Source organism: Elaeis guineensis, chromosome 12 (assembly GCF_000442705.2).
Source record: "Elaeis guineensis isolate ETL-2024a chromosome 12, EG11, whole genome shotgun sequence".
Classification (NCBI taxonomy): Eukaryota; Viridiplantae; Streptophyta; class Magnoliopsida; order Arecales; family Arecaceae; genus Elaeis; species Elaeis guineensis.
The window spans coordinates 18,949,907-18,963,679 of record NC_026004.2 but is presented as its reverse complement, the minus strand read 5'-3'; the positions used below and the strand labels follow the sequence as shown (position 1 = coordinate 18,963,679).

General features: G+C 36.3%; 1 protein-coding gene and 1 non-coding gene across 2 annotated transcripts; both read right to left on the bottom strand.

The window, feature by feature from the left end:
* Positions 1-495: 495 nt before the first annotated feature.
* On the bottom strand, positions 496-8,078 carry LOC105037098 (actin-2-like). The gene is made up of 5 exons (XM_073246852.1): positions 7,924-8,078; positions 2,821-2,905; positions 2,303-2,696; positions 1,000-1,613; positions 496-885 (listed from the first exon to the last, which is right to left on the bottom strand). The coding sequence occupies exons 2-5, from the start codon at positions 2,878-2,880 to the stop codon at positions 820-822; spliced, it is 1,134 nt and encodes a 377-aa protein (XP_073102953.1). The 5' UTR covers positions 2,881-2,905; positions 7,924-8,078; the 3' UTR covers positions 496-819.
* A 4,809-nt stretch (positions 8,079-12,887) lies between these two features.
* Positions 12,888-13,032, bottom strand: LOC114912921 (small nucleolar RNA snoR77). The gene has a single exon (XR_003798921.1). It is a non-coding gene; the product is annotated as a small nucleolar RNA snoR77 (small nucleolar RNA).
* Between the last annotated feature and the right edge of the window lie 741 nt (positions 13,033-13,773).

Genomic DNA, 13,773 nt, shown 5'->3' with positions numbered 1-13,773 from the left:
TAAATTGACAGTGGCTTATCCAAAATGCTCGATAAAAAACTGAATAAATCCCATGAATTTCGCCAGTAGTTTGAGCAAAAGATTAGGGCAATACTTGGATGAAGAAGGGAGGAAAATTTATAGGCTACATCCTACGGCTTTCATTTGAGTCCTATGAGCCTTCCAGGACTATTCTTCTCCATCAAAATCGAAGAAGACGATTTTGATCTTGAGTCTTCCTCCCTCATGCTAGGCATATGAGAGAGTGGCCTGAGTGGCCATTCTAGGCCCATCTTTGTTGGACTAGGCCCACAAGGAAACAGGCCCTTGCATCAATTCTACACATGATGCCTTAATCAACACCGGTGCAGAGGAATAAATGAACCGCAATCTCATCAACAACCACCTAACATGCAGAAGTGCGTCCTGCTTTGATAGTCAGATTGCATAGCACCAGCTAGCCGAAAGAGGAAAAAACAATCTTTGGGCAAGAAGACTGAAAAGAACAGGATAAACTAAACATGATCAACAAAGGATGCAGTAGCATTGTAGAAGCATCAACCTTCAGAGTAGCTCACTCCAAACAACTTGTACAGGTACCAACCACCACATTTAGACAACAATATATCTGACATAACAAGGCAAGAAAAAGAGCTCACAATCCTCACCCCACCACCCTTGGGGGAAAAAAAACCAAGAAAAAGAAAAGAAAAAACAAAAAAAAAAAAAAAACATAAAACCAACCAACCAACCAGACATACCCAAAATGCATCGTCAGATGGCCGGTCCAGATTCATCATATATCCTGAAAGATGCAAAAACAATATCCTGAAAGAACATCTAAAAGCACTTCCTGTGAACAATGGCCGGTCCAGATTCATCATATTCTGCCTTTGATATCCACATCTGAAATGCATTTAGAATAAAAGGGCAAGCAAAGAAAACCATCAGAAGATAAGGAAAATAAGGCACCAAGGCAGATCCAAAATAGGGGAGAAAAGACAAATGATGATGGTTTACCTGCTGGAATGTGCTAAGAGAAGCCAAGATGGAACCCCCAATCCACACACTATACTTCCTTTCAGGTGGTGCTACCACCTTGATCTTCATGCTGCTAGGAGCAAGTGCGGTGATCTCTTTGCTCATGCGGTCAGCAATGCCCGGGAACATAGTGGACCCTCCACTAAGCACAATGTTCCCATACAAGTCCTTCCTGATATCTACGTCACACTTCATGATAGAATTGTAGGTAGTCTCATGGATACCAGGGGTTTCCATACCAATGAGAGCAGGCTGGAAGAGCACCTCAGGGCACCTGAATCGCTCAGCCCCAATGGTGATGACCTGGCCATCAGGTAGCTCGTAGCTTTTCTCAACTGCCGAGCTGCTCTTGGCAGCCTCGAGCTCTTGCTCATAATCAAGGGCTACATAAGCAAGCTTCTCTTTAATGTCACGAACAATTTCCCGCTCAGCTGTGGTAGTGAAGGAGTACCCCCTCTCAGTCAAAATCTTCATCAAAGCATCCGTCAGATCTCTACCAGCAAGATCAAGCCGCAAGATAGCATGTGGAAGTGCATATCCCTCATAGATCGGGACTGTGTGGCTGACACCATCACCAGAGTCCAGCACAATACCTGCACAGGGGGGACAAATGGGGCTGATATGTATTACCATTTGGTAAGCAATTTTTAACAAGAAAAAAAATGAGCCTGAAAGTAATTTGTCAAGTTTTGACAATGCATTTTTCATTTCATCATCTGGACCATGATAGTTTCCGCAAGGCAAAAAATTCGTTTCTTAAAACCAAGGAATTTCAGTTTCTCCAAGAAAACCATAACTGAATGAAGGCATGGCACTAAATACTGCATCAGAGAGATTCGGATCCTAATTAGTATAGTTCTGCCTGAGAAGGAGGAAGATAAAACGATAGCAAACAGATTGCTGTTTTCCTAAATTTGATCACAAATTTAAACACCAGAAAATTACCATAAATCTAATGATCCCTGGAAATGATGAATGTAAAACAAAGAGAGAGAATCAGAGCTTAATGAAGCAGCCAGAAGGTTAACTTGTGGTGACCAAGGTAGCAACAACAACAGAGAGGAAAATTTTGATGCCATGTCTTTCAGCAAATAATCTTGACTAGTTCTTGGGTGAAAGAATAAACAAACATTCAAAAAACCTTTGATTACCCACATACCAATATAGCACAACTAAACAGAATAATCTAAAAATTGGAAGAAACAGAAAAACTATGTCGAAGTACCTTGACAGAGGAGGTTCAATAACCTAACATTCAAATAAAGAATATAAATAAACATACCTGTTGTACGTCCACTGGCATAAAGGGAGAGGACAGCTTGAATAGCAACATACATGGCAGGAACATTAAACGTCTCAAACATTATTTGTGTCATCTTTTCCCTGTTGGCCTTTGGATTCAGAGGGGCTTCTGTGAGAAGAACTGGGTGTTCTTCAGGTGCTACACGGAGCTCATTGTAGAATGTATGATGCCAGATCTTCTCCATATCATCCCAATTACTGACAATTCCATGCTCAATAGGGTATTTCAAAGTCAGTATACCTCTCTTGGACTGGGCCTCATCACCAACATATGCATCTTTCTGTCCCATCCCAACCATGACACCAGTGTGGCGGGGCCGACCAACAATACTTGGAAAAACAGCCCGGGGGGCATCATCTCCAGCAAATCCAGCCTATTGCGAAGGATTCAGGGCATTTTAGTTAAATACAATACACTATATGAAAACATTAAATGCAACTTCCTACATTCTTTCCTAAATATCAGCCCTACAGTATGATACCAAACATATTTCTCACCTTCACCATCCCCGTTCCATTGTCACAGACAAGGGGTTGAATGTCCTCGGCATCAGCCATACTTTATGTTAAACCTCCACACAGCCTATCCATGAGAATGTCAGAAGTTAAATAATGCCCGACAACTTTAAGAAGGTAATAGTGGTAAGATGGAAATCTTGCAACAATAAAGGGGGATGCAAAGAAACTTCTCAATGCTGGTCCACAGGAAATTATGAAGTAGAAGAATATCCTAAATTCAAATAAATAAAGTACATCTCTAGTAAGAATCCTTTCCAGTTTTCATGCACTCATTATGATACTCGAGCAAACGGTTATTTTATCTGATTCAAGTGAATGAGAACGAACCTTACTTCACCATTTTCTCCATGTTCCATCTTTACAAGATAATAAGAATATGATAAAGAAATGCAAAGAACAACAACTAAATATTGCGAGTAACGCAAGCTGGATTCACAATTGTTATAAAGCTTTATATTAAGTAGAGAATTAAGTTTTTCATTTCTTTGATAATCAAAAAATGTACCAACTCTTATCGAGCACAAAACCATACCACCTTGGAACTATACATGAATAACAATGAATTACATAAAAAACAGCTACTTAACGCAAGTTGATATAAGCAGGCACCATGTTGCATTTGATATTCAGAACATAAGACAAAACCACAGCCAAAGCTCCTTACATTCACAGCTACATTATCTTATTTTATTCTTAGATCAGAACATTCAAAGCTACAATGACGACACAAAAAAAAAAAAAAAGTAAACAGCAACTTCAAAAAGTTCATCCTTGCACATCTAGACTAAAAATCCAGAATTACTTGGAACACTGGGGTCATTATGTTATTTTGGACTAAAAACATGCTCACTGGATGACTCTGTATTTACATTTTCCCAACATTTTGCTAATAAAGTATTAAAGTGAGGAAATAGGTAGAGATACAAGTACAATGAGAATCCTCAATGATAGAAGAAAATTGTCAACAAAGTAACATCCTTTTATTAATGTCATGCAGCTTTTACCCATAATTTAACCAAATGCACCAGCCCCTTAACAAAAGAAAAAGGTGCAGCAAAAGCAGAAGGTAGATTTCCTCTAACTTTTGGCATCTTGACTATCAGATTTCTAGGCACGCTAATATGGTAAAGCAGGGGGTAGGAATCCTGATCTCACAGCTCTTGTAGAGGAAGGACAGCTACACTGACAAATTATCCTACATTCAAAAACCATACAGAAACTTCACTGTGGCATTTCATGACTGCCATCTATTCCTTCCCAAAACAGATATTAGCATCTTAGTACGTTCTGAGAACATTGTGACACATGTCTAATTAATTAATAAGGCTGGCGTAACTAACTCTGGAATTAGATGGCAGCAAATATGGGTGTAAACCACTGAATGGTATCTATTTATTAAACTGAAAGAGACATTAGGAGTCCTAGTAAACCTTGAAATCCAGTATCAACCTAATATTTGGAAATATAAAAATTATCGCCCCCTCCATAATAACAAAAGAACAATACAATTTTAAGAAAAATTCTGTTATTGTGTGCATGCAAACTGTTAAGAAATCAGAAATGAGCAGAAGATAAAATAAAATCTAAGAACAGTGAAGGGAGATCAAAAGAAAGTAAAGAAAAAAGGGGAAAAAAGAAAAGCTGGAATCCATCTTAAAATAAATTTTATTCTTAATATTCCATAAAATCCATGTAGAGTCAGCACCTATCATTGATAGGTATCCATATCGACCAAACAAGTATAAAATGCTTCTTAATCTTAAGAAGACTTCTAACCAACTTATGCTGACCAGGGCTCACTCAAAAGGATACATTTGCTTAAAAAGGATTGCTACTAAAACTAAACTCGTAGCATCTAGAGTTATTAACTTCACCATGCAGATCACTTTAAACTCATGTCAGGCCATAAGTAGCAATTTCTTTTAGGTGCTACTTGTATGCTTGACCTCATCTTCAGATTGGCATAGAACTTGAATAGACTCATGGTTCAACCTTCTTGGGTAAGGGCTCCAAATTCTGTTTGCACAATTCACTCTCAAAAGGATCTTATAGAATTCTCCACATATCTAACTTCAACAGATAAAATAACATGACATTGTTACTTTTCAAAATGAAGGTAGCATAGTTATTAACACAACCATCATGTGTTATATGTTAATCAAGGATCTGGATCAGCTAAGAGTACAATTGCCATAGGTATGGAAACAATACTCGTAATGCTTTCTCAATAAAAATTCTGTGAGTGAATTTTTGCATTATAAAGTAAAGATATTTCCACAGTCACAATTAAACCATGAGAGGAGTTGTTGGAACCTAACACTTGATCTCCCTATCAAGATAATTCACAAGGTCCAAATAATACCAGAATTTCTTGTTGGTGCAACTTTCCAAATGTCAAAAAAGAATTCACCTTCAATCCTATTCAAGGCTTTTCTATAGGCGCAATTCCCACTATAAGAGTTCACCATTAATATCTAGCAGTACTTTCTTCTAGCACTCAAATTGCAATGATCATTTTGGGCAAGAATTTCCTGTCCGACTATATTACACTTGAACCATTAGCTGCATATCTTGCATTAGAGAACTTTAGGTATAAGTCTCTAAGTAGAAAAAAGACAACATAATATATTGCACAAGCCTCTCTTATATGTGCCTTGTGATGACAAATGCAAGCTTCTCTTCTATGTGCCTTGTTATGAAAGTTGAAACACTCCAAACTCTGGTAGATATCATGAAATTTCCTTGGGACCTCAAGTTCAAAGATTCTTTTAACAGCAACTCAATTATATTTGAACATGAATCAACAGGACCATTTAATATGCTGCGCAATACTTCCATCCAATACTAAATACTGATGGAAATTTTTGTAGATGGAAAAAGCATGGAATTTTCAACAGTCAAGGACACATATACTATTTTGATAAATGGTGGCAACTTATCTCCTGTTGCATCATTTTCTTGGAAAACATATCTACCTGAAAGGTTAAAAATTGTGTTATCCTGTAAAGAACTCCATACAGTTGATAAACTCTGAAACAAAAAATATTTGGTCCTTACATCTGTGTGCTTTGCAAAAATCATGAAGCATATTTGGATCATTTATTCCTTAATTGTCCTTTCTCAGCCAGCATCTGTAAACAGTTTTAATGTTGACTCAACCTACCCAATTTACCATGCAAGGTTTTAGCCTATGGACAACTTGGAGACAACAAATTATCAAGAAAAAGATGAACGAACTAGTTGGGACACTATTTAGAATATATGTGCTAGAGATTATCCATTCAATTTCTGTTTTGAATGAATGGACTGGTCTTGTGGCTCTAAAACACAGGAATATTATCTTTCAATAACTTTTGTAATTTCTTCCACCTTCATCTTTCTTCTTCCCCCTCCAGTTCTCTTCTGTAATCTTCATTTTTATTTACTGAACAAAAGCAATGAGAACAATTCAAAAAAAAAAAAAAGCAATGAGGCTTTTGCCTGCTCTTTTCTTAATTGGAAAAAAAAAAGGAAAAAAAAAAAGAAAAAAGCCTGGTCCAAGAGAATCTTTCAAGTCAATCATTCCCTTCTTGTCTTTAACCATTCTAAAAATTAAGGAGACTCATGATTGCTAAAAATGAATTTAAAATGATTAGGTGCAGTGGAAAAATTAAAGACATTATTGAGATGTATAAGCATCATATATATCATAACTTATGTGTTATCCAAACCTTTTTCCATAAAGATTACAAAATCTAAAAAATCCAAGAGTAATTAACGTCCAAAAATAAATACATAAAAACATCATGTAAGCAGTACTGACCTTTAAAATAGTTACATGTGTATAACAAAAAGACTTCTTTGAATTTTCAAAAAAAAAAAAAAGCAGTCACATTCTTTTCAAAACTCAGAATGAAGGAGTTCTTCCAGGGAAAACAAATGCAGATATGCCTCTGATTCATTCTCAAAAGTGATTAGATTATCATTGATTTATCATATTTCCATTCTCTTCTCACTTCCCCAGCAAAGCACAGCACTAAAACAGTGAAATAAGGTAAATTATATGGAGTTGCATGCAATAATCCCTCTCGTCTTGGGATATTAGCTCCATCCAAGGTGATATATGCTTTGACTACAACGAATGGAACAATTTCAATATAATATATATGTGTACATATATGTATATATCTATATGTATGCATGCATACATGTATGTGCATGTATATGTATGTATACCTATATGTGTGTATGTATATATATTCTTTTGGTTGTTTAAAATCACAACATTATACTGACATCAATGACTACAGCAGGCCAGAAATTCAATATGTATTGGGAACTTATGAGGCTTTAAAGCAATTCTTAAGCTAATATTACACTCTGGACAGCAAATCATTGTTCTCGTTAATTCAGACCAACCAAATCAACTTCAAAACCTAACAAGAAAATCCCAAAACACCTTAATTTAGTTATTTCCAACTTCTACTTTGTAATATTCAACTAATTAACATCACTCGTAAATGCATTTGGGCATGCCCAGATCATGTTGAATGCGTCCATCACGACCAATTAGCGGTACTGTATGCGTTCAACAAAATCAAGTAATCAACTAAGGATGCACTCATTGGGATTCACAATAATCTATATATAAATACATGCAAATTATCTTAAAATTATAAAATCCGAAGTTACTTCCAAAAACCCAATTTTAGGCCCGATTACTCCAGTTAATTTCACGACCCTCAATCACATCCCACACATTCCATCTGGCCGAATCTAAACCTAGCCAGAGAGCAGATCAACCTAAATCTATAGCACCGACGTTAAACAATTTTGGCATGGATCACCATCATGATTTAAAAAAAATCCAAAACCAAAATAATTGGGCAAAAAATCAAAGGTAAGTTCCTTCAGGTCATCGATCACAGAGATCCAACAAGACCAACAAAAGATCCGATCCAACCATAAATTAGATCACGTCGGTCAACAGATATCTAAACAAAAGAACCAGAAAAACTCGCCGAAAAGATCTGAAACAAAACGATCTGCGACTGAAAAACTAAAAACAAAACCCAAGAAGCCGGATCCAGAAAAAGAGTCCACCTTTCGCGCCGGCGAAAAGATCGCTGAGCGGTTTCTTCTTCGCTCCCGAATCAGAGGAGATAGAGAGAAGCGGAGAGGAGAGAGAGAGAGAGAGAGAGAGAGAGAGAGGTGGAGCACCGCCTTCCAGAGAGAGGGGTGGCAGCGAAAATGAAACCCACATGAAATGAAATTTTATAATGCGGAGAAATAATCTCGTCATTTATGTTTTCTATATGGATACTAAACGGCTATTATTGGTATGTTCTTATTAATATCGTTTTTCCTTCAAAGGGAAGGAAGCTAGTGGCACTTTATTTTCATGGCAAGCCTAAGTCTTTTTTTTGGTAAATGTGGCAAGCCTAAGTTTGAAGGGAAAATGATATTCTGGACTTCATTGTCAATTTGTCACAGAAGTTGCTTTCAAACGCATAAATTAAGTCAAATTTCTTGTGTCTAACGACTAGTATCATGCTGTCAAGTGCCAAACGGAACCTCTACGTCATTCCATCAATTTAATTTTGGGTGGATGGTCCGTTTGATCAATCTAATCTGCTTAAAATGTCCAACCTAAATAACGTAAATCCCGGCCATGTGACGCAGTATTTGGAGTAGTTTTTAAGTTGGATTGGTTGTCAACTGAATCAACGTTCTAGAATTGCCCTTACAAAAATATTTTACCAATATACCATCATGTACAATATATCTTTTTATTATTATTGACTACATATTATTTATTATTTGTCAATTATTTTGTACTTCTTGCATATTGTATTTTGATTTTGATTTTATATCATGATGTTATATATTGTTTAAATCTTTTATGATGGGCTACAAAGTTAACTCGACATATTGTCTGGCCCTAGGAAAAATCATAGTGAATCATGTTCCTGTGTTTTAAAACTCTTGACTTCTTCTTAAAAAAAAAATCCTTTGTCTAAAAGGTCTAACAAAGCGGCAGTGGATGGCAAGATCATTTAGTCAGCTTGGAGAAATACTGAAGTGAGCTAGGTTTCAGTAATGGAGGTATGATATCAGGTTTCAAAATACAAACCTAGTTATCAAAATCTCGCATTTACAAAACATAGAGTTTGATATCAAATAATTCTTCATAAGATAGATGATACACTGACCATGTCTCAAGAAATATTTGTCAGAGCATTATGATCCTTTTTTCTGAAAAAAAATGGTGTTGTGATCGTATATTGAACGACATGCTATTATATGGGACAACAAATCTTTGTTTACTTATCATTGTAACTCAAATAATATAATGCAAACATTACCATCTTATATACTTACTATTAAATCAGACAGAAAGTTCCTCCCACACATTAATTGTAATTAGGTTTTCTGATTGAATAAAGGTCTTTTTTCAGTAATTTCAATGAAAAATTTAATTTTATGTATGACAATTGATATCCTATGCTTTAGAATTTAAAATTATATCATTACCATTGATATTGGGTTGTATATGCTGACCGTATCCTTATTGCAAGACACCACTCTTTGTTTAAAGGAGGACGGCACATAAGATTCCCTCCTATTCAATTTGCTGACAAATTTAGCAAAGAAACATTTCCCAATTTCTTAGTAATGTAAAACTTAATGGACACTTGCACAAACAATATCTTCTACTAACTTTATCATTATTCCTAAACTTTGATGTACATTAAGAAAATAAATATATAACATATATTTATAATAAAATTATTCTATCATTATACATCATCAAGATTTACTGTACCAATACATTTACTCTATATCAAATGTATCATATCGTATTAGTACCAAATCAATATTTACTGATGGAAAGGAGGGGGACATCGAGTGTTGATACACAAAATCAATCTCCATTACGGAAAATGTCAACATTGTAGCAGCATGATATTAGTACAGTATCTTCCGACAAAGCAAATTTTGAAAGTCATCATATGTTGTTATGATATGTGTGATCAATATTTTTGCTTTCTAGAATCTTCTTGGCTAAATAATAACACATTAGAGGTAGCTGGATTAATTTTTTTTACTGATGGCTGTTTCATAACAGTATAATTGAATTAAACCAAACGTTCAAAATCATAGTGGTCCAACAAGCCAATTCACAAACTTTGCCCTATTGGTGTCAAGCAATCACCACCAGGCAGTCACAGCTCCTCGAAATCCCACCCTTTTTTAAAGCTAAAGAACAACTCAAAAAGCCATTCAATAATCCCAGTCGCATATCCCAAGTCTATAATGTGCCATCCTTTTTGGATTGTATGGAATCTCAAGCACAGACGTCCAGCTGAGCCCTGACCTCAAACAATGGCTGGACCAGTGGTTCTGTGGTCCCAATGACCGTTAAAGTGACGTTATATAATTGGAGACTTGCTTCAAACGCTAAGAATATTTGTGTCCCACTGGAAGAAGGCCAAGGGGTCCGGGTTGGTGGAGATTTGGGTGATGCAGAGCGGAAGGGATTAAAGTGGGGTGGGCAAAAAGGAAGCATCCAAGGCACATGTAGCCAGAGGCGCACCAAGGGAAAAGATTAAAGCGGACGGCAGGGCAGGGCTTGGGTGGCCCCATGCGCCCACGTCCCCTGCGGAATCCTATCTTGCACAAAAGGGTCTTGCTGACAAGCGGCAGACACCATGGTGTTTGCAATCGGAACTATAACTTTGTAAGCTGTCTCAATTGTTGATGTCATGGAAGATGTTAGATTCCAATTGGTACCGAAGTAGGGCTGCAATTTGGGTGGGCTAACTCACATTGTGGCCCAATCCTGCAATGAATCTAACCACCCAAAACTGAACCTAGTTCAACTTTGAGAAATTATTAGTTAGAATCATTCTACCATATGTACCTTGAACTATCCAATAAAAAGTAATTACATTATCTACTGTTGGAAAAAAATCCATTGTTATCCAAATTTGATTGAAAATTTTGAATAAAAAAAATTTCATTATTAACTATGATAGACTGTAGACTGATCGATAATTTTTACTGTTTTAAATTAAAAAAAATTATTTTCTTTGATGATGTGATAGCTTCTTATTAGATGGTCCAAGATACACATAGTAAAATGATTCTAACCAATAATTTCTCTCAAATTTCAAAACAATTTGGTTAAGGTAGTTTGGATTGAGTTATATTGATTCAAGTCGGATTTCAGATACTTTGAGAGCTGAAACCTTGGTTATAGAAATATGGATTAAGTTGAGGCTGGGAGGGCTACCAATAACTGGGGTTAGACACAAGTTGGATTTCTTGAGGATCCATTATAAACATTTTGACAGGGTCAAATAACCCGATTTGTTAACACAAACCCGCCTTGATTTAAAGTCAATTCAAGCTTATAACTCAAATTGCCATCTGTATCCATCTCGAGTTGAGTTGGCCTAACACCAATTGAACCAATGTCAAAGAATTCTTGAAAGTACTTTTCAAACATCTAATCGTGCCTTGGTACAATGAAAAGTGATGCTGTTGCTAGATTAGGAGTGCAAACAAGTAAAAATGCAAGTAAAAATGCAGGTGAACTACTCGAGTTCAACTTAATTTGACTATTAACCAGCTTTAGTAATTTGAATAGTTCTTTAAATTGAGCTCGAATAGCAAAATGCAAAAACTCATTAATCTATTTAAATTTATATATATTTTTAATAATATTAATTTTATTTATAATATATATATATATATACTAACATATATTATAAGTAAATTTATATTTGAATTTATGCTTAAACTTGAGCTCGATTATAATTTGATTTATATTCAATTCAGTCAAACCAATCTTGAGCTCCTAACTAGTCAACTTGATCTGACTGTACCGCTATATTAGATATAGACCACCATAGTTATATCCTCAATCTCCTTTAATTTTTCAATAAAATCTATCAGTTTCTGTTTGTTGATGATTGCTCTTTAATATTTTGCGCCCATGAGTAGGATGCTGCAAGAATATTTCTTGCATTGAATCCTAGCAGCCTTTGCGCTGTAGTGGTCCGCGCCAAATACCACCTCAAAGGGGACTACAAGGTTTACATACGACAATTCCTTGGACATCCGCACCTGTTTGAAATTCCATAGTCCGATCAGGGAAATAAATTGCAGGTCAATTCAGATGGTCAATTGGGACTAGCGTGGAGAAATGCCTTGCAATGTTTAACTCCTCAGCAAAATGGCCGGGGTTGATAAACGGATCGCCAGTTCAGGTAAGTAGAGCATCAATTTATTGATAAGTTATTTTCCTAATGATTTGATGCAGATGGTTTCAAGAATTCCTATTTATTATAGTCGCGGTTTGGATCAACGTTGCTGGGGTGAAAATTTTAGAGAATTCGAGAAACATAGTGGAACTAAATGAGAAAGAAAACAACAAAATTAGAAAATAAGCTTATCTAACACAAGCGATAAAAGTTTTCTGGCAGCCGTTTGGCAGAGTCAGCCATTCTCGTCTATTCAGGAGGAGAGGTAAGAACAATGGTTTAACATGTCAGGGTTTTAGATTTCTAGATTTCTCTTTCGAATCTAATGCTCCGTCCAAGTACGAAAATTATTGGATCGTTTTTGTGCCTTTGTTCGTTGAGACAATCGCTCAAACACCAACATGCTCAATATTTTGACTGGGAGTTCCACAGCCAAAATGGGTACGACTTCTATGGCCACCTCTTGTTTGATGTAATGCTCACATGAATATGATCCATCGCCGAGCCATACACCACAGCTTTTGCAAGAACTAATTGTTAGCAATAGCTTCTAAAACTCTTCAAGACATATCGTTCATTCCTATAATTCTAAGGATCTAGTTTTGTCAATACTAGGTAAGAAACCCATTCTCATCTAATTGGGGCAGATAAAATTGGCAGAGGGAGCAAACTTAAATTCTTTCACTAATGAATAACTTATCAGTTATCACCAATCAAAAACTAAAGGAAAATGGAAATGATATGAATTGAATCATCGAATTTAAACAAAAAATAGATTGATTAGATCCATGAAAAGGAGATGTACTTAGGCCTACTAGACCAGCATCAGGGAGAAAGGGAGAAACCTCCTTCCTCTCAGCCAATCTGAAGAGCAAAAGCTAGACGTTATTCTCCGAGCAAAACAACACCTCCAGTGCCAGTGAATGGGGCAAAGGGGCTGCCTGATTCATCGCTCGATAACGCATGAATCCATAAATGCCGAAAAAATAACAAAACGAAACAAATCAAGCAAAATTCTTAAAACTAAGGAGAAAATGATAGCAAAACGAAGACAAATACGAAAAAGATCAAGGCAAAAGAGAGAACCCAAAAGCCGTTCAATTTGCTGTGATGAATTTTTTTTGACGCTTGAAACTTGGAAACCCATAGCCCGTAGGTTGAATTGAGGGACATCGGAGGTATACATCGGTGGACGCCGAAACCCTAGAAGCCTGACTTGACTGAAATGACATATGTACCCTCTCCCTTGAATCTGCCCCAATTGTGGTAGACCCAACCGGGTATTAGCTGGTTCCAGCCACGGGTTGATATTGGGCTGGGTTTGGTAAGCAATTTTGACCCAAAATGTGAAAGGGCCTGATCCGAGTTCAGCCATGCGGACAGAATTTTAGCTAGATCAGGTTGGATCGAGTTAGATTTGAATGGAGAATAGATTCTAAGTTGAGCAAGTCCTGATTTGGTGTTGAATCCAATTGTCAAAATTGAATTTGTTTATTTCAACAATTTGGTTCGATATGAACCCAACTACTGCTACCCCTTGCTAGAAGTTGTAGCTGGACCATTATTCCAACATGAGTATAAATTGGAAGACTTGAATTAGGTTGATGATCCAAATCTAACATGACTAAACACAATAAGAACTCTGAGCCGAACTTGCCATAAAACTTTTTTAGAAAAAAACAAA

Excerpts from the sequence above, each read along its gene's own strand:
- LOC105037098 (XM_073246852.1), bottom strand. The coding sequence starts at position 2,880 with ATGGCTGATGCCGAGGACATTCAACCCCTTGTCTGTGACAATGGAACG. Across the intron at positions 2,697-2,820 it reads ATGGAACGGGGATGGTGAAG|GCTGGATTTGCTGGAGATGA; the intron begins GTGAGAAATATG and ends CCTTCGCAATAG. Across the intron at positions 1,614-2,302 it reads TGCCAGTGGACGTACAACAG|GTATTGTGCTGGACTCTGGT; the intron begins GTATGTTTATTT and ends CCCCCTGTGCAG.